Source organism: Phyllopteryx taeniolatus, chromosome 1, assembly GCF_024500385.1.
Source record: "Phyllopteryx taeniolatus isolate TA_2022b chromosome 1, UOR_Ptae_1.2, whole genome shotgun sequence".
Lineage (NCBI taxonomy): Eukaryota > Metazoa > Chordata > Actinopteri > Syngnathiformes > Syngnathidae > Phyllopteryx > Phyllopteryx taeniolatus.
The window spans coordinates 29,271,287-29,298,630 of record NC_084502.1 but is presented as its reverse complement, the minus strand read 5'-3'; the positions used below and the strand labels follow the sequence as shown (position 1 = coordinate 29,298,630).

Here is a 27,344-nt window from a genome sequence, read left to right as displayed (position 1 = left end):
TTACCTATAGTGGAGCGTGGTGATGACAGCATCATGCTTTGGAGCCATTTTTATTCCGCTCAAACTGGAGAGTTAGTCAAGTTGGAGGGCTTTACCAACAGTTGGAAATAGTAGTCAGTTTTATCACAAAAACTTGAGACTTCAACTAACAAACAAAAGAAAACTCAGGAAAGGCCTACTAGAACATCTGAAATAGAGTTGTGGTTAATAAATGGTGGCAGGTGTGTGCTGATTCCCATTTAATATGAGTTTGAAAGTGATCCCGTGCACACTTGAGCCACCACAAATTTTCAGCGTTCACTTTTGCATACCCTCATGAAAAGATCAACATTTTTTTTTTAATTGAGTGGTACAGGTTATCGGTCACATTAATGGTGGAAAATGTTTTCAAATGATTTATCTGGTCTTAATTTTTTTAAATAACAAAAACCTTGAATTTTAACAGGGATGTTTCAACTTTTGTATCTATTGTAAAGCAAAAAATGACGTTAATATTTTGAGTTCAACTGTAATTAATAAAATAAAGACAAGACGGGCTCAGGAGTCAGTTGACTACTGGGTTGTTTGACACGAGAAACAAAATGAGGAAGCCGGGTCAAGTAAATAACGTCTACCCGCTAACACTCATCCACCCCAACAGCTTAACAAATAGGATTAAAGCTTCCATCTGCCCACCTGAGACGAAGCCACCCAGCGAGCTTCGTCCCTCCACCTCGTCACCAACCGGCGTCTGGACAAGTGTGAGGGACATTACACATGAGCTGAGGACGTGAGCTGGGGCGTTGGGTTCGATATGGCGGGAAAGCATCGCGGGTTGTGGCTATGGATGTTAGGGTTGCTGCTGCTGTCTGGCTGGGTCAACATGGACACAGGTCAGTTTCTTGCGATGGAATGTTTCTCTCACCTGTTGTGGTCACCTCGCTCCTCCTTAACAGTCTCAGGTGACGAGACGGAGGATTCTTCTGAAGACCTGCAGCTTCTGTTCAGGCATCATGGATCCATGACTCGCAGGAAAAGGAATCTGCTGTTTCCCAGTGGAGTGAAACTTTGCAGTCAGGAGACATTAGACCAAGCTGTCTCCAACCACCTCAACTACTTTCACCTCAGAGGTTTGTCATGTTGCTCTAATGTCGATTTCTCCGTTTTATACTTTGTGCTTAAAATGGATGAAGCGCTTGTCTTAACACATCTTAAAAACTACGTCTGGCATCATTAAAGGTAACCAATGGCAGGAGGCAAATGCTTAGGTCACAGAATTTTGATTTCCTGAAGCAGGTGACAAACACAACTTTGCTTAGTGGTGAAAGGGGTTACCAACCTCTTTGAAACTGAGAGCGACCTCTTAGGTACTGATTAATGCAAAGGGCTACCAGTTTTATACAGACTTCTAAAATAACAAATTTGCTCAAATTACCTTTAATTACGTCTACTGTATATGAAGACACTGATGCTGTAAATATTTTTTTTCACAAATATCAACAATGATTTAACAAAGGTAGGATCAGATAAATATCCAAAGACAAGAATTTGTAAAATTTTCTGTGTTTACATTTTCAAATGATCACTTCGTTCTTTCATTCCATTCCTAGGAAACCACAATTTCCTTTTGGCGGGGAGCTAGTTTTTTTTCCCCCCGAACAGATCCGTGGGTAACTTGTGGTGCTTGGGGGCGACTTGGTGTCCACGGGCACCATGTTGGTGAACCCTGGTCTTGAGCTTCTGCTGTGTTCCAGTGTGTCAGGAGACGGTCTGGGAGGCCTTCAAGATATTCTTGGACCAACTGCCAGAACGTGACCAGTACCGGGACTGGGTGGGCCGCTGCATGGATGGCTCTATTAGCATCAAGGAGATTGGCGCGTTCTTCAGTCAATCGGAGGAGCACCTCAGCCTCATTAGGAGCGTGAGTATCCTATATGGTTTGATCCAAATATGTCAGTTCTACAAGTCTAATAAGCTTCTTTGAATGTCTTTTTCAGAGAGTTGGCATGGCGGCACCAATGAGCAGGTCAGTGTCTCATTGCTTGCAACACAATGTCACGTTATTGCTGAGCCATTGCATATTTCGATGCTTTGTAGCGGTGATGATACAGTAGTAATTACAGAGCACTACTGTATGTTAGCCTTATTTCTAAAATTATACTCTAAATTAGAAAAGACTAAATTTGATATTAATTTTACTTGGACAGCTACATACAGTATCTGACAAATTTAAGTACACTCATCACATTATTGTAAATATTTTCTTATTTTTTCATGGGACAAGACTGAAGAAATGACCCTTTGTTGCAGTATGAAGTAGTCAGTGCACAGCTCGTTTAACAGTGTAAATTTATTGTCCCCTCAAAATAGCTCAACACACAAGACATTATTACCGGAACGGTTGGTAACAAACGTGAGAACACCCCTTTGTGAAAATGTCCAAATTGGGTCCAAAGGATGATTTGTTTTGTTAGGCCACCATTATTTTCCACCACTGACAACTTTAAATGGTAGCAAAGTGTCATTTCTTCAGTGAGTATACACAAAAACGTGAGGATTGTACTCACTCTTGTGAGGACTGTACAGTATAGATATTTTAGCTTATAACACACACTGATAATCCTAAAATTACTACAATGCATTATTGGCCCCCTGCTTCGCTGATGGCAGTGGCGCTCATTAGTGCTCAAGTAGTAAGACATAATCAGTGGAGCTAAATACAGATTTTAGGTACCATGTTTTTTGTTGGTTCTTTTTGTCAAGAATGCAGAGTTGTGGTTATCTTGCATGGCCATGATCCCTGATGTCTGTACACCGGAAATGATTTCGCCCTCTCTCTAAGAGTGTTGACCAAGGAGTAAGATGGTCTTTATTAGAAATATAGATTAGAAGGGACTTTGTTGTTGCACAAACAATGAAGTTTAGCAATAAATTATTTTTAAAAAGTACAAGTACACTAAACTATAGAGGGCCATCTTGATAAATTTGAATATTGTGAAAAACATAATTTATTTGAGAAGTTAAATTCCAAAAGTGAAAGTCATATGGTCACAGATTTACTCCACACACAGAGTGAAATATTTCATTCCAAAAGGTTTATACCATTTTTAAAAGGTCAAATTGATCTCAAGCGAAATTTAAATATTACATTGAAAAAAACATCAAAATTATTCTTAATATAGAGATTAGGTACCAATAGCACTTCTGAAAAGTATGTAGGTTTATGTGTTTTCAAGGAATCTGTATAACGTGTTTCACTTTTTGGATTGACTGACTGTAATTAAAAAAAACATTTCAAAAACTTTTCTACTATATTCTGATTTATTGAGATGCTGTCGGGTCAAAAAGCGTTTTGGCAAAGCACTCCACTCTAAAAGTTTGACTTATGAGTTGTTCGTGAGCTAATGTGTATTTCAACTATCACACTATTAGCATGGTCAGCAAAGTCAGTATGACTACTTTAATGAGTGTTTGCCTTGGTTTTCATAAAGGGTCCAGCAATGCTGTATTAGTTTATTTAGAATTATTATTTACACACGTGGATAACATTGTTGGTACCCCTCTGTTAATGAAAAAAAAAAAACACAGTGGCCACAGAAATAACTTTCAACTGACGAAAGAAATAATAAATTGAAATTTTATGAAAATTAACCAATGAAAATCAGACATTGCTTTTGAATTGTGGTTCAACAGAATTATTTTAAGAAACAAACTCATGATACAGGCGTAGACTAAAATGATGGTACCCTTAACTTAGTATTTTGATGCACAAACATTTGAGGCAATCACTGCAATCAAAGGATTTTAGTATTTTTTCAGAGACTTCTGCACCTCTGACCAGGTATTTTGCCAAACTCTTCATGAGCAAACTGCTCCAGTGGTCTCAGGTTTGAAAGGTGCTTTCTCCAGATTGCATGTTTCAGCTCCTTCCACAGATGTTCAATAGGATTTAGATCAGGGCTCATAGAAGGCTACTTCAGAAGAGTCCAATGTTTTGCTCTTTGTCATTCTTGGGTGTTTTTAGCTGTGGGTCATTATTCTGTTGTAAGACCCGTGACCCGCGACTGAGACTAAGCTTTCTGACGCTGGGCAGCACATTTCTCTCTAGAATACCTTGATAGTCTTGAGATTTCATTGTACCCTGCACAGATTTAAGACACCCTATCCCAAATGTAGCAAAGCAGGCCTGGGACATAACAGAGCCTTCTCCATCTTTCACAGTAGGGACAGTGTTCTTTTCTTGGTATGCTTCATTTTTGTGTCTGTCATCATAGAGCCAAGGTGCCTTGCCAAAAAGTTCCAGTTTAGTCTCATCTTTCCGTAGGAAATTTTCCCAGAAGCTTTGTGGCTTGTCAACATGCAGTTTGGCAAATTCCAGTCTTGCTTTTTTAAAATTTATTTTCAACAGTGGTGTCCCTCCTTGGTCGTCTCCCATGAAGTCCACTTTGGCTCAAACAATGACGGTTGGTGCGATCTGACACTGATATGCCTTGAACTTGGAGTTCACCTTTAATTTCTTTGGCGGTTGTTCTTTGTCCTTTTGTTACCATTAGTATTATCCATCTCTTCAATTTTTCATTAATTTTCCTCCCCCTGCCAAATCCAGGGAGGTTGGCTGTAGTCCTGTCAATCTTAAATTTCTGACAACTATGGGTAACTGCAGTCACTGGAACATCAAGCTGCTTGGAGACAGTCTTCCATCCTTTATCTTGAATGTGTTTGTCTATAATTTTCTTTCTAATCTCCTGAGACAACTCTCTCATTCGCGTCCTCTGGTCCATGTTTAGTGTCGTGCACACCATGTTACCAAAGAGTACAGTGCTTACTTGTCAGCCTTTAAATAGTCCGACTGACTGATTACAAGTTTACAGACACCTGTGATGCGAATTAGAGGACACACCTTGTTTGAACAACATCTTTTCTAGGGGTACCATCATTTTTGTCCAGCCCTGTTTCATGGGTTTGTTTTTTTAAATATTACCGTTGAACCACAATTAAAAAGCAATGTCTGATTTTCATAGGTTAATATTCATTACATGTTTTATTTATTATTACGTTTGTCAGATTCAAGTTATTTCTGTGACCACGGTGTTTTTTTTTTCTTTCACTAACAGAAGGGTACCAACAATTTTATTCACATGTGTATATTCTTATTTAATTAGATACTACAATAGACCAGCTGATAATTACGATCCTCAAAATGACTTTGTCACATGTATTTAATTGAATTGAAGTTTGGAGAGGTGAAAAACAAAAATACGTTTGCAAGCAGCATATTCCTTTATGGTATTTTTTCCTTATAAATGATTTCAGATAAAGATTTTCCTATTAACCATCGTAACCAATCTGCTTTATGTTAAAAATTCTGGTTGGGCAGTTAGCACTCCCGAAAGTTCAGATCCTAGAATCTCCCATGGCTGATAATTGAGCTTTATTGTATGTGCTAACTTGTATGAAAAGATGGATAGAAGCTTCACACGCGTCACGAACGTTGATGTCTCGTTGACAAAACGTGTGTTGTGTTTCCTCACCTGCTGCAGTGTTCCCATCAGCTCAGGCCCACCTCTGTGCAGGTAGGCCTCCATGTATCTATCAATAAGAGATGGCAGGCTGTACCTTTTCTTGGTTTTAGTTTACAAAATTCTTGTTTTAGAAGTATCCGGTGACAGAAAAAATCTAATACAAGCTATGGTGCTACATCTGGAGTAGCAAGGAAGCAGAGAAAACTACTTACAATATTAAAATGATTTATTAAGCGTCATGCTAATATGTTCATTAACCTGTAATATGGAAGGTGAATTTTGCTGCAAAAAGTGTACAGTATTGTAGATATCGACAGTAGAAATGTCTGGCTGCTGTTTTAAAAAAAAAAAAAAAAAAAAAAAAAAAAAAAAAAGGTTTTCGGCTGCATATGGTTGCTTCATGAATCTATGTACATTTGTGTGAAGCTTCAGTTCTGTTCTGTTGCATGGCATAGATTGATGTGTAAAATGATTAGAAGTAAAAAAAAAAAAAAAAAAAAAGTAAAAAAAAAAAATATATATATATATATATAGAGAGAGAGAGAGAGAGAGAGAGAGAGAGAGAGCGAGAGAGAGTTTTTTTATTCTACTTTGTGTTTGCTTTCTGCAGTTCTGAAAGTTTGCCAGGGATTCCGGGTGGAGGGCTTTTGACCAGCGCCCAGCCAGGTACTGTGACCTTGAAAATGAATTATTATTATTATTATTATCATTGTTGTTATTGGTAGTAGGAAGAGGAGTATGAGTATAAGGAAAGGAAAAAAGTGCAAAAGAAAATGGGAGCACTGACGACAATCATTATTATTATTACCATTATTGTCAATAATATTTATAATCATCTATCCATACATTTTCCATACCACTTATCCTCACTAGGGTCGCGGGCACGCCGGAGCCTATCCCAGCTATCTTCAGGCGTGAGGTGGGGTACACCTTGAACTGGTTGCCAGCCAATTGCAGGGACACATAGAAACAGACAACCATTCACACTCACAGTCATGCCTACGGGCAATTTAGAGTCTCCAATTAATGCATGTTTTTGGGATGTGGGAGGAAACCGGAGTGCCCGGAGAAAACGCAGGCAGATGCAAACTCCACCGGGCTGTCCTATTTTGGTGCATCATAGAAGATCCCCCCCGGTTGTCTAGGCCTATGGGCCTATTGCAGCTTATCTAAGGGTTGACCCAGGACAAACCTGAGTCAGCCCTGAGAAGGAAGAGGAATAGTTTAGCCGGCTCTTAAAATGGTGAGAGAGTGTCTGCCTTCCAGACAAAATCTGGAAGATTGTTCACAAGAGAGGAGCCTGATAAATGAAAGTCTCCCGTTTTATTTTCACGGATTTTGGGAACCACAGAGAAATGTGAACTTTGGGAGCATAGTGCTCTAGTAAAGTGGTTCTCTAACTGGCCCCCACCGGGTCCGCGAGCCACAGTTTGGGGTATGCTAAATAATTTGTGAATAAATTATTGTTGTATCATTTCATGAACATATGGGAACCGGCGCGCCAATAAAACCAACATACTAAACCAATTACTTCTCCCTATCTTAGCTTTGGGATTATTAAAAGCTCCGATGTGATTGTGACGTATACAAACAGTAAATCTGACTTGCCTGTATGTGTGCAGTATTTATCCATCCATCCATCCATCCATTTTCTGAGCCGCTTCTCCTCACTAGGGTCACGGGCGTGCTGAAGCCTATCCCAGCTATCATTGGGCAGGAGGCCAATCGCAGGGCACATACAAACAAACAACCATTTGCACTCACATTCACACCTACGGGCAATTTAGAGTTTTCAATTAACCTACCATGCATGTTTTTGGGATGTGGGAGGAAACCGGAGAGCCCAGAGAAAACCCACACAGGCACGGGGAGAACATGCAAACTCCACACAGGCGGGGCCGGGGATTGAACCCCACTCCTCAGAACTGTGAGGCTGACACTCTAACCAGTTGGCCACCGTGCCGCAGTGTGCAGTATTTAATTAAATCAAATCTAAATATGTTAAATTCCTTTCTATTAAACAAGTAATGAATAATTAGTTTGAAACATTAAAAAATATATAATTCCTATGGTATTTAGGGGTACAAGTGGTAGTTATGTTTAATTAGCGTTAGTATTATGAGGAAACTCTCTCCCTTATAAGTGGTCCCCGGACCCAGAAAGTTTAAGAACCTCTGCTCTTGTAGGTTCATAAGGCACCACAAGCTCTCAAAGGTATAATAGTTGACCATTTATTGCTTTATGGTCAGGTGAATTTGAAATTAAATTCTACATTTTACAGGAAGCCAGTGTAATAAAGCTAGCACTGTGGAAATAGTTATATAATAATAATAATAATTCCCCTTGTTCGAATCAGTACACATTTAGGACCAGCTGGAGAGTCTTTAATGACTTGATGGAGCAGCCTGCTAAGAGAGAGTTATAGAGTTACAATAATCCAGGCTTGAGGTCGCAAGCGTGCAGTAGTTTTTTAACATCAGCTAGAGGCAAGAAATATATAAAAAAACAATTATTTTGTACAAGTGTACAAATGGTGCTCTTGAAAACTTGTACTGTATGTGGGAGCTGAATGATAAATCCTAATCCAAGGTTCCTCATTGTTCTACAAGAGGTGAGGATAAAACAATCTTGAGCAGATACTGTACGTCATTGAAGACCCTGCCTCTAAGGTCCTCTGTGCCAAAGACTAGTATACACTTAGTTTTATCTAAATTCAGTAGTAAGAAATTGCCGGTCATCCAATTAATTATTTCTTTAAGGCACACCTTAAATTTGGATAACTAATTGGTTCATTCACATTTCATTGGTAAATTGTGTCATCTGCCTAACAGTAGAAGTTAACAGAGTGTTTTTTTATAACACTGATTAAGGGAAGCATGTACAGATTGAGCAGTACTGGTCCAAGCATAGACCCCTGCGGAACGTCATGACTCACTTTTATATGCACACTCCTTGTTACTGATATTTTCAAACCGTAAACGAGTTTACGAGTAGGATTTTAACCAATTAAAGACCGTTCCTTTAATGCCAAGATCTACCGAAACAGGTACAGAGATGACTTTTTTTCTGAAACAGTAAGGAACTCATTTGTAACATTCACCAGTGCTTTCTCAGTGCCATGATGCATTCTAAATCCTCAGTGAAAGTCTTCGAATAGACGATTGTTTTTGTAGAACGTCATACAGTTGTTGGGTAACTGTTTTTCTTGAGAAGCTTGGACAGGAAAGGAAGAATGTATATTGGCCTAAAATTGACTAACACATCTGGAGCCAGATTATGAAACTTTGGTGTGGGAGGAATCTGGCATTTGTAAAAACGGTCCCATTTGGCTCGACTTGGATCCAATAAGAAACATTTCTGTTTTGTCACTGTTTGAGAAAGTTGGATATAGGCAGTCAAAAAGGAAGAACTAACAGTAAAAAATGATGTTAAATTTAAAGAAAACATTGCAGAGAAGGAGAATGGAGACCTAAAATATTTTGTCAGCCGAAGGTCACGGAAAGGAGTCAAATTTAAAACAACTGTCTCACAATGTCTTCATTTGCATTGTCCCAACACTAAAACTTGATTACAAAAGCTGAAAAAGGGAGGGTGTCGAAGGTCACTGGTGGTCATCTGAGGTCACTGGTGATCCCGTGGTAACAAAGTGAAAGTCCATGCATAACGAGATGTAAAGGCAGTCTTGCATAGAAATGTGCACGCAGATTTGAGATTGGTTGTGAGCAGCTATTGTCAGTCAGCTTACACCACCAAGCAGGCACAAGCAATGGATGCCAGAACACATGCACCCTCTGCCCAGAATAGCTCATTAAGCCTATTTACAGGCCACAACCTGGTCAATTGTGAACCAGCAGCAAAGGTGTTCCCGAGGTTACTGCTGGACGAGTCTTAGGGCCGTCACAACCACAGGGCCTTGAAGTCTGGGTTTGCTAAAAAAAATTGTAGGGGCAGTCTTAAATTCAGATGATCAGTAGATTATCAGATGCGAACAACCGTATAATGTCAATGTGTAATGTTCGTGCATGAAGAACCAGATTTATCCTAATTAAATTGCCTAAGTTTCATCTTTTTTAAAAAAATATTTATATTTTGTTTTTTTTTCCTGGAATTCTGCAGTTGAAGAAACCCCATCCTCTGGTCAAGCGGATCCTACTGAGACACCCTCGCCCTCTGCACTTGAGGAAGTCCTTGAAGGAGAATTATCACAGACTCCTGTGGAGTTGACCCATGACACTGTTGTCGCTGGTGTGCCAGACGGGTCGGTAGGCTGTGGCTCTATCGTTGCAAGTCACTCTGACAAGACCACTAATGTTCCTCCTGACGCTATTGTAAAACTAATCTCTAAGCCGACTGCCCAGGTCCCACAAGAGGATAGTCGTGCAGGGGTCACCGCTTTAACTGAGGAAGGTTTTCCAGATACATTTCAAGACGTGGTGACTGAAGAAACAAAATTGGAAAAAGAGGAAATCAAATCTATGGAAGAGCTACTTGTAATTGTCAATGATGCCACAAACAAGGAAGACCCAATAGTGGCTACAAAAGAGTCTGTCAAATCAGTTGATGAGGCAAGAGAGGAACGACCCGCTGAAGCTACAGAAGAACCAGATGAAAGTCCAGCTGAAGCACCGATTATACCTGCAGAGGCAGAGATTGTCATAGAAACTGTGGAAGAAGCTCAACTGCCACATGATGTAGCATTCAGGGACGGAATTGACTCTTTAGGAGTAAAATCTATGGGAATGGAACCTGGACCTGAAGTACCTGACACACACAGTACCCATCTTGACTTAACAGAGAAAACACCTGAAGCTGGGGTTGAGACTTTGGAGGGAAAGGCTGACATGACACATTTAACAGCAGAATCCACATCTAAACATGAAGCTCCAATAAAAGCAATTCAAGAGAACATTGAGGAATCACATCCTGAATCTGATGAAGATGCAAGTCTAGTTATTTCCCTGGAGAGTTCAGAGGAATTACTGCCAGAGACTGAATCAGAGGAACCAGATGTAATGGAGGAACTTCAGGAAGACTCTGATGTGGGACGTCCATCAGCAATGATCACGCAGAGTTCTACCACTGAAGTTGATAATGATGGTAAAATTGAAGTATTTCCTGAAGTTGAGGAAGAGCTTCCAGGTGAAGACCTTGGCCCAGTGGTCTCCTCTGAGGGTGATGAGCCCCCAGAAAGTGTCCAGACAAGTCCTACAGAGGTTCCTTCTGACAAAGTCCAGTTTATCTTTACAGATGCAACAGCAGAAGATGGAATACGTACAGAGGCACCGTCCCATGAAACAGTCGTTAAAGCCACTGTGGAAAGCAATGCCGCATTTGAGGCCACACCGAGCAGCTACGTGCAAGCCACCACAACATATGTTGTGGAGTACAACAATGGCAACTTCCCAGATTCCACAGAGAGCCCCCTGAAGGCCGATAGCAACTTACTGAGTTTCCCCTTTGATGAACAAGAGAACTCAGTGAGTCAACCACATCCAAGATCCCAAATTTCTTCAACTCCACTAAACGTTTTCAATGTTCTTGCACATTTAGCTTCATAATGAAATCGACAACACCTTCCTGAGGCCTCTGAAGGAACAGATGGTGGAACTGAGCATTACACTGAGAGAAGAATCCTACAACGGTGCTCTGAGAGACCCGAGTAGCGTCCACTACCAGCAACTAGTTCGACACTTCACCCGCAGGGTATGATTGCGCGACTAAGTTTAGCCTTGAGTCGAGATTTTGAGAGGTCTTGAAAGTCTCAGTGCTCAGGTTAAATGGTTCGCCATAGTTTTTCCTCAAAAAGTTCTTGATAAACAAACAATGAAAACAAACTTTGTTTCCTGTGTTTCACATCCAGATTAGAGACGCCTTTGAGAAGCTGCCAGTCTTCAAGAATGTCTTTGTCATTGAATTCAGGTACGGTTTTGTTATGCTGAAATCATTGTCACCAGACTTATGGAACTTTTTTCCAGTTTGCTGTGTTTTGTTTCTGTTCACAGACCTCAGAAGGACCTGGAACGGTACGTCTGCATCCATTTACAGTTCACATGCAAGAAGAAATGAGGTATTACAGTGGGCATTTGACATGTTTTTGTTTCGTTTTTGTCATTTTAGGGGTTTGGTGGTTCATGTCCACTATGCCATCACTTTGGCGATGGACAGTGACGGCATCTCGAATGCCACGATGGACTTCATCACGCTGCAGAACAACCTGGTGGAGAAGAACTATCCTGCTGCTCCTGAGGAACCAACTATAGTTTACACCATCACCGACTTCCGTAACTACATTACGGAAGCTCTTCGCAAAGACAACGTGCTGACCAACAGCAGCCTTGGGACCCACTCTGACCCGCTGCTGCTGGAGAATGGTGACTAGATGCATAACTCGCTAGCATTTTCTTTCGTCATTTTATTCATTCAAAATGAGGAGAATCACATGGATCAATCACAAATTATTGAAATTTGTCATCTGTTTGCTACAGCTGAGAATTTGTTACCTCTAGGGAACCCGACGAGTCGACCAGCCGACAACTTCTACAACATGGTGAGTTGCTGCCAAATATGAAAAATGTGGGGTCATCCATCTTCATTCCTGCTGATTAATAGATGATAATCACCTTGGACAGGATAACGTCCTTAATGCAGAGAGACCACCCGACGAACTGAATCCGGAGATGGAAAACCGGGATATTTTTCCGAAGAAGGATGACTTCCTTTTTGACTCATTCGACTCGTGGAGAGACACAAAGACTGAAGCCGTGAGCGAAAATGACGTCTTCATGGTTGATGAGAGTACAACATTTCCACCGACCCCCGAGAGGATGCCAAGTCTGCTGCCAAGCACACAAGACTGTGAGTTAAAGTAAATGGTCCAAACAAAATATGTTTACTGATTTATTTATGCTTGTCTTCCATGTTGTCTTCTTTGGTCATTTCCAACACGTATACTAATATCAGAACTACTTCTGCTTTATGTTACACGTGTTAATGTTACCACTTTGTGTTTCTATTTTTGACAGCTAATGAAAATATTGAAAAGGAGGGTTTTCTAGTAAACAATGCTCCTGGTGCTACAAACAAGCCCTTCCAAGGGGACCATGAAGCTTCCAATTCTCCACTTTCACTTAAAACACAGAAAGGCCTTGAGTTTGCAGTGGATTATGGCTCTGGCTCTGGTTTCTCAGGAGATGGGCAGGAAGGGGTTCTTCAGTCTTGGGACCCGGAAGCAAGCTTTTATGGTGAAAGCCATCTGGAGGTGCTGCCACCACCAGATCTGGAAGAGACAGATGAGGATGATGGAATACAGGAAGTAGGGGGGATTCTTGTTCAGTCACTAACCAGCAAACAGGATGAAGTCATGGGTTTCCTGTCCACCCCTGCTATACCTTTACATACACTTCCTACATTAGAGGACTTTAAGCCAGATGGAGACACGGACAACCCATTCTTGGATAAGGTTTTATTTACACCCCACATCAGCACAGACCCTCGGTTCTCTACCACTGATCCACCTGTCTTTTCACCCAAAGGCACTTTGACAGTCGAGTTGTCTGTGCAGACAGTGGAAGCATCTGGCCTCTATGAAGAGTCACATGTGACGCAGGATCAACACAATTTGGTGGCATTTACGGGTGCTCCTCAGCTGCAGACTTGGTCTTATGAGCACCCAGGGTTCTCACCAGACGTGGCAGTGACAAGCGAAACCACAAAAGCTTCTCCTGTGCAGGAAAACACTGATGCTGCTGCAGAGTTGAAAAAAAAAGAACTCATTGCGACTCAAAAACCTGACATGACCACACAACGACCAACATTTGAAGAAGTTCAAACAGTTGCAGTCGAAGAATCGCACTTTGAGGTTTTCCCTCCTCAATCACCTCCTGAGGAAGTCTTGCCTGAAGAACCCAATTTGCCGCTTCCAGAAACCCACCATGATGGGGTTGAAGTGTTAGAGGAGCAACTTCTCCTGTTATCTCAACCAACAACTGCAATGGTTGTGACCCTCGAAGAAGACCTGCTGGTGGATGAAATCTTAGTTGTTACAACAACTGCTGCTACTGCTCCTGTTGTCACTTTCTCACCTGTTACTTCAGACCCCAACCCCATTGCCCTCTCTCCAGAGAAAGATTCACCATTCACTCGAGTGTCAGATTCAGCACCCGAAGACGAGGACTCACTTAATCCTGAGTACTCCAATCACGAAGCTCATGGTCTGTTCAGCACACTGTCGTCAGAAGTCAGCGGGAAAAAAAGTCCTTCAACAGATGAAGATTTTGGAACAAACTTGGAACTTAAAACGACAACTTTGTTGCTTCCAGAAATCACTAACAGTACAGAAGCAGATGAAATCCAGACTATAAAGCATGTGCCAGGCATTGATGTCAGCCTTGACGTGTCCCAGTATGGCAGCATAGTAACACAAGGTGACAGCAGCGGCTACTCCAGTGGAGCGCAGGGCTCAGAGCTGGATGCGATTGCATTGCCGACCAGGCCAATGCAAGCCCTGACAGTGTTCTTCAGGCTACGGGTGACCAACATGGCGTTCTCCATGGACCTTTTCAACAAGAGCTCCCCTGAATACAAAGCACTTGAGCAACGGTTTCTACAACTGGTGAGAACTGAGCCAATGTAGAGTGGAAACCTGACATGAGAATAACATTTTATGCTTAATTTTGTGTTTATGTTTCAGCTAGTTCCATACTTGCAGTCCAACCTAAACAACTTCCAGAACTTGGAGATCCTCAACTTCAGAAATGGCAGTATTGTGGTTAATAGCCGCATGAGATTTGGCAAACCAGTTTCTAGAGGTGTTGCCAACGTTGTTTTCCTCATTCTTGAGGACTTTGCTAACACTGCCTACCAAACCATGAACCTTGCCATTGATAAGTACTCACTGGACGTTGAATCAGGTAAGACAGAGATGTGCTGACTTTTTTGTACATGCACATATTTTTAGCTAAGGAAGTAAATAATAATCTTGCTGATGACAATCGATAACTGATGTTTTAACCTGTTAATTATTGATGACTAATGTGTAAAACATTAGACTATTCATGTTTGCCACTGCATACTTAAAGGAGACATTAAGCATTTTTTCCCAATTCAAAACAGTTCCCAGTTGTCTTGATAATATGTCAGAATTTGTCAAAATTCCCCCAGAATCCATAATAATAGTCACTTAACAGACCTCACTTTGATGTCTTGCTGCAATTACAATTGAATCGTTATGCTGCCTGAGAAGACTCGCCTTGTCTAAATGCAAGTGAGCCAGCCCTCATCCTGCCACATATACTTCTGGGCAAGTGGCAAGTAAACATTTCGTTACCATGACGACTAGGGTTGGGGCTAAGGGTGGCCCCACTTACAACCCTGATTCTTTTTATGTATGTATGTATGTATTTATTTTAACATGTCCTTTTCAGCTTCATGGCCTTGCAGAATGGTGGGTCTGTATGCATTTTGTGCTGGAACAGTTTTCTGTGCAACAAAAGAGTTTGAAATACTCCCTCTGCTTATTTTTTTATTTTTGTTAATTATTCTGATGTTTATTGAAAATGCAGCCAGACAGAAAAGGGTTTTAGGGGACAGACAGAGGGACAGAGTGCACAAGGAGAATAGGGCTGCGAACCACAGCAGAACAATAGTTAGTCTAGATATTTGAGCTAAAGTAACATTACGACAGTCAAATCGTGTTCTTATTTGGGGATGGGGGGTCACCCGGTGAGGATATACAATAACTAACCAAGAGAGCAAGATGCGAGAGGACAGAAAAGGGCAGGACAGGACAGGATGTGGGAAATGAGCAAGGCAGTGCTGCTGACGAGTGGTGCGGTGGGATTCTTTTTAGTGTCTAAACACCTGTAAGAACCTGTGAGTTGATATGTTAGTATAACCTGTGTTGTTATTACTGGTCCCAGCACAAGCAATTGAAGCCTATAGCGTGTCTATCGAACTTATTAGTGACTGAACACCATATCACATGCATGTTAGTCAACTGATGTACGGAGTTGCTGAGCCGGCACATTGAGGAAGGGTGGGCCTGGCTCCCTCCACTGACAAGGGGGGGCCAAGCCAGCGAACCCGTCCAGCGGGGGACCCAACTAGGGGGACGCCACCCACCCCCCAGGACCCAGGAAGGCCCCCAGCCCAACCGAAGTGCTCTGACCACTCCCTAAGGGAGGGGCATGGGCACCGGACCACCGACCCCCCCACTGCCAATACCGTCCCCCCCATCCTAAACCCAGCACGCCCCCACCACCCCCACAGAGCATGGGGGTCCCAGCCACCAACAGGGCCCAATGCAGGAGCCAGCAGCCACCCGAAAACGGTCATAGCTCGCCAAAAGCGAGTCCATGTTAAGCACCCCTCATGAGGAAAGACGGGCGAGGGCGCCAAGAGAGGGGAGAGGAAGGCGGGGCACCATCTCTCCACGGCCCGACAACCAAAGGCCCCCCACCCCAAAGGGGGTCAGAGAAAGAGAAATGCGGGGAGAGAAGAGAACTGTGAATACCCACCACATACCCTATTACTATGGTTACCAGGTCCCCAACTGGCAACCATTATCTCTGTGCCGTGATCGTGTGTGGTGGGGTGTAGTGCATTAAAATTAGGGAGACTGGTGTGGTTCTGGCGAGACGGTCACAGGGCAATGATGACACATAACCGTCACCCCCACCCAGGCCAGCCAGCTCCCCAAAGGATGTGCGAATGTATGTGTTGCATTAAAAATCCACAGGGGAAAGGCATGGCCGGCCAAAGAGCAGGCCGGCGTGCCGGAACACCTGGCCGAGTGTCCTCTCCAGCCCAACCCTGATTTAAAAAAAAGAACTGTGAATCACACTCAAGCCTTTCTAAGATGGCATGGATTCTATTTTCCCTCAAGAGGCAGCGCCAGTCTGCTGAATAACACTTGTCAATTACTATGTGGACTGTGAATGAGGACCAGTTTATGCGTTGCCAAACACAATTATGCCACGATCCCCAAATTGCCGACAACTTCACCCTGCAATCAAGTATGTGCCGCTTATCAGAAGCTAGCGCTAATCTGCGCACCTAAGAAAACTCTGTGCAGCTCTGCTTACCTTTTGGCTGTGACATGATAGTGGTTCTGGGTACAGCAGTCCGGCAATCGACCTCTGGCCAAAAATGGCACTCGATCTTAGGCCAGCCTAGCTGCCAAAGCAGCAAAGTCATGGCTGGATAAAGTTGGTGTGATGTTATCATCTAAATTAGCCCGACTGTTACATAACAATGGGGTCGAAGTGAGGAATGGCTCGCTCACAGACACGTTTTCAGGAATAGCCAGATTAAAAACAATTTTAATTTAACACTTCAGGGCTGGGCAGGCACTCCAGAGACCCAACCATCCATCCATCCATCCATCCATTCTCTACCGCTTATCCGGGTTGGGTCGCGGGGGCAGTAGCTTCAGCAGGGACGCCCAGACTTCCCTCTCCCCAGCCACTTCATCCAGCTCTTCCGGGGGGGATCCCGAGGCGTTCCCAGGCCAGCCGAAGGATGTAGTCTCTCCAGCGTGTCATGGGTCGTCCCCGGGGTCTTCTCCCGGTGGGACATGCCCGGAACACCTCTCCAGGGAGACGTCCGGGAGGCATCCGAATCAGATGCCCCAGCCACCTCCTCTGGCTCCTCTCAATGGGGAGGAGCAGCGGCTCTACTCTGAGATCCTCCCGGATGACCGAGCTTCTCACCCTATCTCTAAGGGAGAGCCACCCTGCGGAGGAAACTCATTTCGACCGCTGGAGACCCAACCATTTGTATGTAAACATTAAAAAGTCAATTTTCAATAATATGTCTCCTTTAAGAGGCGGCACGGTGTAAACTGGTTAGCACATCTGCCTCACAGTTCCGAGGACCAGGGTTAAAATCCCGGCCTCGCCTGTGTGGAGTTTGCATGTTCTCCCCGTGCCTGCGTGGGTTTTCTCCGGGTACTCTGGTTTCCTCCCACATCCCAAAAACATGTGTGGTAGGTTGATTGAAGACTCTAAATTGTCCATAGGTGTGAATGTGAGCGCGAATGGTTGTTTGTTTATATGTGCCCTGCGATTAGCTGGCAACCAGTTCAGGGTGTACCCCGCCTCTCGCCCGAAGATAGCTGGGATAGGCTCCAGCACGCCCGCGACCCTAGTGAGGATAAGCGTTACAGAAAATGGATGGATGGATGGATTTCTCCTTTAAGAAATTAAGTGGTGTTTAGGAATACATCCAAATTTGACTTAATGTAGAAAATTATGACAAATGCACTATTGGTACACTTGTATGCTATTATTATACTTTTTCTGACTAAATGTTTACCACTTTTCTGTTTATATAAGTACAGTACCAGTGTCTTTTTTTTTTCTTCCCCATCACCCTCTGTTCCCCTCACCAGTCAGTCTTTTAAACTGAGCTTTGTTATCCATGGAAGTTTCAAATCCTCTTGTGTATTGCTATTTTAGATACCAAAACTGAGATGCACTTTAAGCTTGATCATGTAATTTATGTGTATTATCATACTACTTTTACTTCCACTCTGAAAACTATTTAATATCAAGGATCACACAAGTCTGCTTTGTGCCAAGGTGTGCAAAGACTCTTGACACACAATCGATGCAGTCGGCGCATTCTCCGAGTTAATCTGTCTGGGAGGAACGTGAGCAGCACCAAGTCACACTGGTCAGCCGCCATCTTTTTGACCTCTGTCTGCACAGTTCACTCAGTGACTGCCTGTCCTTTGAGCGTCATTATTTCAGCTTCCAACCACTTAGAAATATTTTAGCATGTACTTTGTAACCGTACTTTACCTGCACTTTATTTGTATTGTATATAATTGACAGTAAAAATGCACGTTTACTTTTTAGTTTTGTACTTAAATACACTTCAGAGTCTGTACCTTTTTACCTTTACTTAACTGCAGAAGTTAAATCAATCGGGCACTTCAACTTTTTTTTTTTTTTTTTTTTTAAACATGTATCCGTACTTCTACTTGAGGACAGAGTATGAGTACTTTTTCCATCTCTGGTGACAAGACAAAAAGAAGGTTCTGCTGGAAATTGTTGGAAATCAAAAACTGTTTTGACAACATTGCAAATAATCTAATGACTAAAAAGGGCTACAAATGTTTTTTTGAAACGCTATATATATATATATATATATATATATATATATAATTTGGCATTCATAATCCAAGTTTCACTTTCGTAAGTGAGGACTGGTAAAATACATTGATTGAAAACTTTTCTTTTCAAGAAAATGGGAAGATAGTTCTTGAATATAACACTAAGCCTTCCATAAGCCTGCCAGGCAAGCTTTATGCGGCGTTCAACTTCAGTGCTTGTAATTCCATCCATTGTTACAAGTTGGCCTAAATAGATGTAGTTGTCGACGGCGTCGAGGACATAGTCCTCCATTTTGATATCTTTTTGTGGACAGTAACGATTGAACATGACCTTCGTTTTGCTTTTGTTCATTTTCATAATCTCTTGGGTCCATTTTATCGCCTGGTTTATGTAGCAAAATTATTTCTGCCTCTTTCCATGTCGCCGGTACGTCTTGCAAGTCCAAGCAGCGTTGATCTAGTTTTTCAAGGATCTGATTAAGTTCATTCCCGCCTGCTTTAAGCATTTCAACAGAAAGTTCATCCAGACCACAAGCTTTTCCGGCCATAAGTGAACTAATAGCAATTTCAACCTCTTCATTCAGGATACATGGAACTGGGTCTGCTTCTAGCTTTCCAGTAATCATTCGGTGAGGGTCACTGTATAGTTTTTTTATAAAATTCTTTAACTCGTTGTACGACTTCTTGGCGGCTGTGACATATCGTTCCATCTTCCATTTTCAAACCAAAAATATTTTTTTTGTGGCGAATTAATGCACGTTTTACGTTTTTTATTCCATGTCCCGCTTCAAGCGTTTTCTGAACAAGCCAAATGTTGTAAGTTCTCAATTCTTCTCGTATTTTTTTCCGAATCGTCTAGCACAATTCAACATAAAATTTTGTTGATAATGCTGCCCCTTTTCTTAATTTCTCATCGCTTTTTCATTAAATTGAGAGTAGCTGTAGATATTCTGGATGTTGTCGTCTTTCTCGTTGATGGCGCTACTTTGTGTGCAGTGTGAACAATCCCATTTACAATTTCGTCGTTGTGTGTTGACAGATCTGTGTCTTCCACTGTTAGAAGCGCTTTAAAGCGATTAGCCAAATGTATTTGAAACTCTTCGCTTCTTTCTTGAATTAAGTTTGATTTGGTAAGCTTGCTCTTTAGAAGTTTCTTTCGTTCAAGTTGGCAGTTGATTTGCACTTTGACCCGAACCAATCTGTTGTGACTTCCAAAGTCAAATTTGTTTAGGGTGGTGCAATGCGTAAATACCCTTTGTCGTTGGACAGGAAGTAGTCTATGATGCTAGTGTTACCTTTGGGGCTTGTCCATGTCCACTTTCTGTTCCATTTCTTGTTAAAGAACGAATTGATAAAGTATAAGCTTTCTTGTTCAGCAGATTCTATTAAGCGTTCTCCTCTTTCGTCTCTTGATCCCGTTCCGTAGGGTCTAATTGATTTCTCGCCAGAGTTAAAGCCAATCCTGGCGTTAAAGTCACCCATGACTATTCGAAATTTGTGTTTCGATTGACTATAACGACGGAATAAATCCTCATAAAATGCTTCCACCTCATCGTCGGTGTGGCTGATGGTCGGTGCATATATTTGTATCAATGGAAGTGAGCAACGCTTTCTAATAGAGATGGTACATGTGGCGATTCTATCGGAAACCCTTTTGACACTTAAATGTTTCCCATCATCAAACAAATTGTAATATTAATCAAATTAGACAGTTTTTAAATGAAAGTTTTTATTATTAAGGGAGGAAAAAAAATCCAAACCTACATGGCCCTGTGTGAAGAAGTGATATCCCTTACCAGCAACAACTGCGCGTTTGCGATAACTTGCAATGAGTCTCTTACAGCGCTGTGGAGGGATTTTGGCCCACTCGTCTTTGCAGAATTGTTGTAATTCAGCCACATTGGAGGATTTTCAAGCATGGACCGCCAGGAAGGGGGCAAACATGTTTTTACATCACTGTATATATTCCAACAAGGAGTGACAAGAGCACAACATGATTGTTACAAGTAACACAGCTTGACCAACCTGCCCAAGGAAAATCATTTTGTGATTCTGTGCAGGTGACAAAGCGGACCCGTGTAAGTTCCAGGCATGTAACGCCTTCTCGCAGTGTATGGTCAATCGGTGGTCGGGTGAGGCCGAGTGTGTATGTGACGCCGGATATCTGAGCGTGGACGGCCTGCCATGTCAGAGCATCTGTGATGTCCAGGAAGACTTCTGCCTCAACGATGGGAAATGTGACATCATTGCGGGCAAGGGCGCCATCTGCAGGTCAGACTTTTTTTTTAAACATTAAAGTCACTTAGAGGATTGTGTGTTTATTTATGTTCAGATGGTTTCTTTTGGAACAGTTTGATTAGGAACATATTTAAAGGTAAAAGCTCAGGAAACAATTGCACTGTTCTCCTCACTGTTGTACGTGCATGTTTAATCTAAAGAAAGGACATTTACATTATCAAGACCTAAACACACGAAATAATAAGCATATTGTTAGAGTAATCCAATCAAAACCGAAAATTCTTACTTTCATGAAGACTGGATATTGTATCGAGCATCGTTATATTGTACAAGTGACTCTAATGCTGTGACAGGTTGGTGTATATTTAATGACCCTGTAAAGTGAAATCATCTATTTGTTTTTTTTATTACATTATACACGTTTGAAGATAGTCACTACTGCTGTAGCGGTACATTAGCCCGACCGACTTTGGTGCAGGCAGCGTGGATTCAGTTCCGACTCAGTGACGGCGTGAATGGTTGCCCATCTCTATATGTGCCCTGCGACTGACTGGTGACCAGTTCAGGGTGTAGTTTGCCTTTTGCCCAAAGTCAGCTGGGATAGGCTTCAGCACCCTGTGACGCTGAATAAGCAGGATAAGCAGTATTAAAATGGATGGATGGATGAATGTTTGACGATAACTGAAAAGACTGAGAACTATGTCGTACTCAGTTGTGGATAAATAGCATTAAACTGTTTTCAGTTTTCCTGATTTCTTTTTTGGGGCATGTCTAAAATGGTGCCCAGTTTTGTTTGCATCAGTGAGTATCCGGTAGCATTACAAGTTACCTAACTATTATTACTTGTCCCATTTCTACCACTACAGTGTCCCGTTAGCTAGCTAGCTATGCCTATACCCTGATAATGCATCTAACCTGGATGCCACAATTTAGCAGCCTATTGGAGCACTGGATGCCTGTTCACTCGCAAGCTAGCTGGTGGCTAGCGCTTCTCGTTGCGGTGTGGAAAGGTCCTGGACGACTCGGCGGGATATACTGTATTCCAGCTAACGGAGGCTTTAAGCAGCTATATTTCCGCGGCTCAAACATGCAGGGGTGCGTAGGTGTAAAAAAGTTGCTGTATCATCCATTTTTCACCTGGGCGTGGTTTCTTGCAGTCAGCTGACACGCTCATAGCGTTAGAGAGCAGAGACAACGGCTTGAGGTTTCACCATTTTAAAGCCTCATTTTAAGATACTTAGCAATTTTTGTAGTCATTCAAATGTGTTACGGTTATCAACAGCACTCTTCTCTGTGGTCATGTGTCAAATTTAGAGTGACTTTAATATTCTCAGCTGTTATAAAAGTGTAACGTTAAGTTGTAAATGACGAAGCTAATGGTATGATAGATGGCTGCTGCAAATATTTAACAACCGCAGGTGTCGCGTCGGAGAGAACTGGTGGTACCGTGGCGAACACTGTGAAGAGTATGTCTCTGAGCCACTGGTGGTCGGCATTGCCATTGCCTCAGTCGCGGGTTTCCTTGCGGTGGCCGCTGGGATCATCTTCTTCCTGGCCAGGACCCTGCGCGAGCAGTATGACACCGAGGACACAGAGGATCCTCTGAGGTTAGCACAGCAGTCACTCTGTGGTTTGTGTTGTTTTCACCACTGATTACTAACCGGTCTCGTGTGTGCCGCAGGAAATGATCTAATTTCACTTAATAGGTGCCAAAATGATTATTACTTGACTACAAATTATGTATTCTAATACAATTAATTTAATCTATCCACGCCAGTAAAATATAGTAACAGGCAGAACAATTAAATGTTTTACGACTAAATGGCCAAAGGTACAATTAACCTCATTATTTCAGCATATATTGTTTTTGTGACTCTTTTGTTTCGCGGTGTGCAGTGATAGTTTTCTAATGTAAAATGTGACTTTGCTCAATAAAGGTTGGTTAGCGCCGGTGTACACTTTATTTTGTAACACCACTGAAAGCGGTTAATAAAAGTCTAAACTTTGTGTGGGTGATTCATGTTCTGTGTTGCAGACGAGGTGACAGCGCGCCAACTCTGGAACGTGCCACTAAATTCAACCCAATGTTTGAGAGTGACCCAGTTACGACCCAGTATTACCGCCGCTATGATGATGACCGTCCCCAGTACAGCAGCCCCACTACCACGTCGAATGAACTCAGTAGCGAGGAGGTCCGACACATCTACCAGAACATGGCGCTCACCAAAGAAGTGTGACACGTTTGTGGTTTGATCTTAGTGTGTTAAGATGGTTTGCACTTTGTGTGCCGTGTCTAATGTTTTCTTTGACTTTACAGTCACCTCAGTTGACTTAAAGACTGGATTTACACTGTAGGTCCAAGAGCCCAATTCCAATTTAATGCTTGTATTGAAATCTAATTAAATGTACATTTCAAGTGATCCGATAAGACTGTGTGATCCAATTCCATGAATTTTTTTTCATTTCCACTGCCAGGACGCATATCCCAATTGTGTCACTTGAGAGCAAAAAAATCTGAACTGTGTCACTTGAACCTTGCGGTGAAAATTCAGTCTTAGTGTTCATACATTTAGACATTATGGAGCAGCCTACAGTATACTGACTTGAATAATTGATCCATGACCTCCAACAGGAGATCCAGGAGCGTCTAAGGATCATCGAGCTGTGCGCCAGGGATCAACATTTTGCAGACTTTGTGCGACAGACGCAAGTGTAAGTGATTCCACTATAAAATGGTGCTAATGTAATGTCGGTGTTCACTCACTCAAGTATGAAATACTAATTTGCAAATGAACTTTGCTTCAGTTTGGTTTTGGAACTTTCATAAGATTCTCCACTCACTTGTGACATTTTGCTCTTTTGTCAGAAGTAGACAAGCGAAACGTTTTTGTTTTTGTTTTTTGCGGAGCAGATTCCTGGAACGACGGGGCAGCTCCACCACATAACGAGCTGCAAGCTTAAGAGGTACTGAAGTTCACCTTTTTAATTTGCTGATTAGTTTAAGTCTCATCAAAATTCTTGCTCAAACATAAATACAGCGGCCTGAGTCTCACAAGATAACTACCATTATATGAATTGACTATTATTGATAAATATTTGTTCAAAATATTTCTGGTTAGATGAGTTAACAAACCCAACAAAACAGATTTCTGTCCGTGTTGTTCTTTCTCGCATTAAACGATGGCCATGTTGTGCCAAAACGTTTTCTGTTAAACTGTTAAAGAACGATAATAATAATTCTCATCTTAATGCAGATAGTACATATACTCCTAAAGTGATGTCTTTTTTAATCTTCATATTACAACTTCAGTCTTTTTTTTTCTATATCCCCAGTGTATAGTGCTGCTCCTCATTATGCTCATTCTCACTTCCTGGTGTTTTAAATATGTTCATAACATATTCTTGTGTGCTGCTACTGTCCATTTTGCTGCTGTAAAATTGGAATTTCCCTATTACTTGACTAAATCCTTATTATTTTCTATTCTAACCCAGGGGTGGACAAACATTATTTTTTGAAGGGTCACGTTTGTTTTTTTTAAACAGACAGATGGGCCTGCTGATGTAAACAAAAAAGTTAAACATGTAAAATATGTACCATTGTTTATTTAAATAATAAAATAATTGATTCTCTATTTTTATTTTTGAATTTGTAATTAATTATAATCAAAGAAATGAAAAAACTATTTTTTTCACAAAAAAGTTACCCTTTATCTAATCAAAGATATAATGAATGAAAAGTAAAAAATAATATATACATTTTAGTATAAGGACCTATAGGGTCCAGATAGCCTATATTTCACTAACAAGTTCTCTATAATTGTGTTTGCTCAAGCGCATTTCCAATATCAATCCATTTAGGAACAATTGGCAAATAACTAATTACCCCGGGAATGCCCCTTTTTCATCATCCTTCTTTGTTGAAGTTGGTATTATACCTTATATTGATATCATATACCCTTGTACGCTCACATCAAAACAAGAGCACCCCAAAATGATGGTCGATCACTAATCTAATATGTATTACAGGACTCTTAATTAGTAAACGCTTGGTGGGCCAGATTCAAGAATGAAGTGGGCCATATGTGGGCTGCGTGCCATACTTTCCCTTCCCCTGTTCTTATGTATTCCATTTTTTATTCTTCTTATATCACAGCTTTATTCTCATAAAATAGTTTTTCCCCCTCATTACTTTACACAACTGTATTCTTCTAAATCTGTCACTGTTTTGTCCTAAAATTATTTTGTTCTTTTCAGGGTGGCCCCAATACTCCTTCGTACCAGTCGCCATCAACCTGATTCATTTTATTTTTGCATTCTAGAATGTTCAAATCGCTCAATGAAGTAGGCTGACGTTAACGTTAGGTTAGCAAGCATCATTCTACACAGACAGCTGCCTTTGCCTGCGACTGTGAAAGTGGTGACTTGGGCGGTCGCAGCGCCTGATTGGACAGGAAGGTGATGAGTTTTATTTTCGCAAGACAACTTTTGACCATTGACCTTTTTGACAGTCGTGTCTGATCTTTTGGCTGTCATTATCAGCTGGTATAACTAAAAAAAATTATAATTTTTTTTTGTATCTCCTTCTGCTTCTTGTCTCACTTTAAGGGCCTAATTCCTTAAAATAACATATAGGAGGTGCTAAATTGCGTGTTCATTTACTCTAACAGATTGCACCGCGTTGGCAACAGGTGTAAAAGTGGTAGAGACTGCCGTATTTAAGAGGGTTTTGCACTTTATGTAGCTCTGATGGTTTTCACCATGAAATATTTTGGAGAGCACCACAAACACAAAATCAAGTTGGAAGTGATGGAATTGCAAGTGATAGCGGAAGACAAACAAACAGAAAACTAATTTATACCTCTGAGCATTGTGGGAAAGCCAGGAACTGCATGGGCCTTGTTTTGTTTGATTTAACTCGCCCCGACTGCGTGACCACTGGATGCATGTGCCCATCCTGCGTAACATTGTGTTTAGAACGTGGGACAGTACACCCAGAAACCTGCCCCAGGAGTGGCCAGCACCAGAGAGCCACAGAGCGCTGGAATGACCCAGATACAAGGACACGCAGAGTTGAATGGAATATTGTCATTGGTAATATGGCAAGACTGGCTCTAAGTCCACCCTTAGATCATTCAGGACTTCCAACATTATATTTATAAATAAACTATAAAGTGTGTCCTGATCAGTTTTGTTTATGGCATTTCAAAAATGTTTACACAAGCGGAAAAGATCTGTTCTCCCCGTCATCTCTCATTTTGTCAGCGCCTTCTCATTGTAGTACACACAGCGGTGCCGTTTGCACCTGCCTTTCAGACGTGGTATTTAAAGGCGCCAAATCAGCCATTAAAGTTCGTTTCAGATTTGAGAAATTACATTGTGCAATGTATTTGCATTTACTCCTCCCACAATGTGCAAAATGAGGTATGGGGAAATTTTGGATGTTTGGCAGATCCAATCCTGGTTCGCCAGGTTAGTAGATCAGCTTCCACATCAAGTTTGCGCCCGTTTTTGCTCGTGCAGCCCTTTAGTAAATCAGACCCCAAGTATTTTTTGTTTGCTGTCATGCCCTGTCCGTGTTGCTTCCACTTTCAATGATTTTTCTGACACTGCTCGCGATCTGGAAGAAATGTGGTGATTCTATCCTCTTTCCAGAAACCTTTACTTCTGTTTTCCTGGGTTTGTTCTTTGGGGCCAGCGTGACTCCTCCTCAGTGCCTTGGTTGCTCTGTCAGCTTGTGGACGTGACGCAGCTCAGGGCCCTTGAAACAAACCACTTTAGTGTTTCGACCTGGATCAGTTGTTCTTCTTGTCTCTCGGTCCAGTCAGCTGCCTGCACAGTGCAACCATGCACCCTGCATGTTTACATCAGTCGTAGATGAAGAGTAGCCTAGCGACACATTTGCATGTTTTTTTAAAATGATAACCCGGTGTCGCTCTTACTAATAACATGCAACATTGCGAGCATGTCTATTTTATATGTTTATATATTGTCATTGTAATTTAGCAGTGAAGCTCAAGCTACAGACCTGCAAATTTCATGATGGCAAATTGTGCTGTATGTTTTTTTTTTCATGTGATGCTGTTTTAGAAGTGTTTTAGCACATTGAAAGTTTCTTAATCTGTTCCTACATAGTCTGAAGTACATCTTTGAAATGACCTTGCTAAACCTTGTCATGGCTTAATAAATGTTATTAAGGACATTGCGTTCACAAAAACAACTTTATGATTGAACTAGTGGTGCTTGGAACTCCAAACAAAGCATATTTGAAACAACATGCATGTCTACATTTTGTCTCCTTGTATTGACTTTCCTTGTGGGTTTGTTTGTCTAGTTGTCTTTGTGTTGGACAAGAAGCAAACAAGCTGCTTTGCTGCTGTTTGTCTTGTGTTTTGTATTGTGTTTTCTATCGGTCCGATCGTAGACCAACATGACTGTCTGGTGTGTTTGTGCGAGCAGCACCATTTTCTAAAATAAAATGAGAATATTTTTTA

General features: G+C 41.7%; 1 protein-coding gene across 4 annotated transcripts; it reads left to right on the top strand.

Annotated features, from left to right (window-relative positions):
• The first annotated feature begins 669 nt into the window (after positions 1–669).
• LOC133484317 (interphotoreceptor matrix proteoglycan 2-like) lies at positions 670–27,344 on the top strand. Of its 4 annotated transcripts, none has more exons than XM_061786677.1 (21): positions 670–872; positions 936–1,109; positions 1,734–1,900; positions 1,977–2,005; positions 5,520–5,552; positions 6,112–6,167; positions 9,618–10,978; positions 11,052–11,204; positions 11,362–11,420; positions 11,504–11,524; positions 11,619–11,872; positions 12,008–12,048; positions 12,131–12,356; positions 12,524–14,112; positions 14,191–14,410; positions 20,676–20,886; positions 22,242–22,460; positions 22,889–23,084; positions 23,486–23,565; positions 23,765–23,817; positions 25,108–27,344. In XM_061786677.1, the coding sequence occupies exons 1-20, from the start codon at positions 794–796 to the stop codon at positions 23,796–23,798; spliced, it is 5,202 nt and encodes a 1,733-aa protein (XP_061642661.1). In that variant the 5' UTR covers positions 670–793; the 3' UTR covers positions 23,799–23,817; positions 25,108–27,344. The 4 variants fall into 4 exon arrangements, with proteins under 4 accessions (XP_061642661.1, XP_061642652.1, XP_061642677.1 ...); XM_061786668.1 differs by having other exon boundaries at positions 671–872; positions 11,987–12,048; XM_061786686.1 differs by having other exon boundaries at positions 673–872; positions 11,987–12,048; positions 22,272–22,460.